Below are 3144 nucleotides of genomic sequence, written 5' to 3' on the forward strand. Positions count from 1 at the left end.
AATAACATACCCTTCGAATCCAGATATATTAAAATCCTCTTCCCACCCCTTCACCAATTTCTTCTGATTGGATGGCATCGAATGGCAAATTGCCGAATAATAAGTCACTCACTATTTCAGTGATCCAATGTGATCATTCCAATCAACTCATTTCGATTACTACACCGCTGTAATTATTTCTGCTGCATGTTTTGAATTGTCATAAGTAAAGCATTGTAATGCTGTGTAACATTTCCGATTTTAGGAAGGCGAGAAAAGATGTCAAGAGCGGATCACATCGATCCAGTCTTTCTACAGGCGAAAATATTTCAGTTTTTCTTCAAAATAAAATATTTGGTGTAATTATATGTCTTGGTAATAATAAATGACGCTTTTGTATATTTAAATAGAAAAAATACAACTATATGCAACGTAATAAAATTATTTCAGTTATATTTGAACTATAATGGAAAAATATTTTTGTTGTTTTTTAGTTCATTAGTTGTTGTTTTTTTTTCCTTCAATCATAATCAGCTTAAAAAATTACAATAGATACCATTCCAGAGATATATAACATTTTTTTTAAAAAAAAAAAATTCATTTGGTTTTTCATATTATTAAATATTTGCCATTTACAATACGGAAAGTCAAATTCAATAAAATCTACCTTTCGCACCTCTCAGAAAAAAACCCTTTAAAAATAACAAACACTTATTCTTAGCTTTAATTGCTCTTTTTAAACTTCAGCGATGTTGTATAAGATCCCCACTCACCTAAAATAGGTTAATTTCAATGTTTATTATGAAAATGTTTTTCTTATTTATCTACCTGCTTCCGCTTCGTTTTTTATTTTTATTTTTTTTTAGATAGTACGTATTGTGGATTTTGCAAAAATTCATGTCATCTCCTCCTTTCCCACCCCCTCCAGTTTTAAGACATGCCCCATATCAAAAATAGAGGCCAAATCATTACTTTAACGTGTTATCACTGAACTAAAATGTACTTAAATGGAAATGTCGAACTGTTATCACGTCAACAACCAATGAAGCAAGTAAATAAAACAGAAAGGTTTTTATTCAGGAAGTAGGATATAGATTGCCGAAAGCAGTATTAAGTGATTTCGATAACTTGTAAGCATTCACTTCTCTTTCCCCCTCCCGTTATCCCCTACAACTTTGTCCAAAACAAACGTATTGCAAACATGCAGCGCATTACGATATCTCAAGTCTTGACAGAAGAATGATTCGTCAGCTGACAGAGCGCAAGGTTAATCTCGTTAAAGGCTCGACCTCTACACTGCCGAGTTATGTGACTAGGAGTGGCAGTTGATGACATGAGTAAGTCAACTAACTTATGATTATGAAGTGGGGAAGGTAAGGGGGGAAATCAGCTAGCTATCTGTGATTGTGTAGAACAAACTGCTTTCCATTCGTACAGTCTGGTTCAAAGTGACAATGAAATCGGAAATGAACAATCACACTCTTTAACCTTTGCCCAGTCCTTATTGATGGCTGACACTAGTGAACCTTACCTCGCTGTGCTTTTCTTCGTTCTTAAACATTTTGTTCTGAGGTATGTTCCGGGTTTAATGTTTCAAGTTAAAAACTGTGTGACGCTTTGTGAGTGCGGCCTAACTATATACCCTTATGCTGGGAAAAGCCCCAGCTTAGTTCTACATGTATATTAATAAGGATTTGTCGTTGTTTAATACTGTGTATATGTATTCCGTTTAACCCATGGAGGATACCGTACTACTGAAGTCCACCATTCAAAGAGAAAAATTTACTCTTCATCAGCTAATATCGGCTTCCGACGATGTGACCGATCCCTACACCGAATCACACTTTTGGGGTGATTGTAAATTGGAAAATTATCTAGAGCATCTACCAAAAGATGGTTTATCACCGGATATGATAGTTTATTCATGCAAATATCGGAACTGCAGTGTGTGTAGAGAAACGCAAGATATGTTGTTTATGGAATCTACCCATAAATTATGCGATTGCTTTAATCTTCCTTACAAAGTCAACGAATTAAAGCAGCCTAATGAAAATGGTGATTTCGTTACCTGCCTCGATGAGAGATTTGTAGTTCTAGGAGTCCGACTAGACTCTTTATCCTCTTCTTTTAAAGAGACTTCAGAATCTTTTGGTAATACTACTTATCCTATTAGCAGAAATGATTTGCCTGAATCCACTGATAGCCTTGAGGCAGAAAATAAAAGAGTCAGTTGTAAGATGTCAGACGTGCATCGATCGAATTCAATACTTCGAACTAAGCAGCAAAATCGAAGTCCTAACACGCGGAGAAAGTTGTCACTACCTTCATGTACCAATAATACCGAAGAGTTGCTTCTCGCAAGAAAAAAGGAGACCTTTTCTTGTCCTTATCCTGGTTGTAACAAGGAATACAGTAAAAAGACCCATCTCAAGGCCCACATACGTCGGCATACGGGAGAAAAACCTTTCGCTTGTCGATGGCCTAACTGTGATTGGAAATTTTCCAGATCAGATGAACTATCCAGGCATGAACGATCTCATTCTGGAGTTAAACCTTATAGGTGTTTAGTGTGTAACAAGAGATTTTCCCGATCAGATCATTTGGCTAAACATACGAAAATACACTGGCGGGGAGGAAATCTGGAAGATTTAAAATACTCCCAAAGGGCCGTACTGGTGGTAAGAGATACTAATAAGCATTAATTCTAAGAAGAATATATCCTATGTGAAATCTACGTCTAATTTGGTTCGTTGTTAATGTATTAACAATTCGTTACTGTTTCATATTAACATTTTGAAGTTTGTAACAATTCTAACAGTCATAAAAACGTTTTTTTGAAACTAAAAGCGGTTCTTCTCTATTTTGAGAATTGCTACTACATCTTCAATAAGTTTATCTGCTTTATTATCAAGAAAGAACTTACTTAGATATGTTTTATTACCCCCCCCCCAAATTTCATTTACATAAGATTTAGGCTTTGGAAAAGTCGCTTAAAAGATTCTCTAGAATCTCTGAAGAGAAATGATCAAGCGGAGGGAAAATTCTTGTCGAGTGCTTAATTTTTTGTGAGTGGTAAATAATCCAGTTATATAAATGATTTGAGTGAACTAATTTTCAAGGGCGAAATTTGTTTTAGGTTGTCAGATATGCGAGATGGTTAACACT

General features: G+C 35.2%; 1 protein-coding gene across 1 annotated transcript; it reads left to right on the plus strand.

Moving 5' to 3' along the window:
- The first annotated feature begins 1286 nt into the window (after positions 1-1286).
- LOC150109285 (uncharacterized) lies at positions 1287-2825 on the plus strand. The gene has a single exon (XM_090406977.1). It carries the CDS (start codon positions 1716-1718, stop codon positions 2679-2681), a length of 966 nt encoding a protein of 321 aa, XP_090263103.1. The 5' UTR covers positions 1287-1715; the 3' UTR covers positions 2682-2825.
- The last annotated feature ends 319 nt before the right edge of the window (positions 2826-3144 follow it).

The sequence above is a fragment of the Typopeltis vanoorti genome, chromosome 2 (assembly GCF_054136105.1).
Source record: "Typopeltis vanoorti isolate ZY-2024b chromosome 2, IOZ_Tvanoo_1.0, whole genome shotgun sequence".
Lineage (NCBI taxonomy): Eukaryota > Metazoa > Arthropoda > Arachnida > Uropygi > Thelyphonidae > Typopeltis > Typopeltis vanoorti.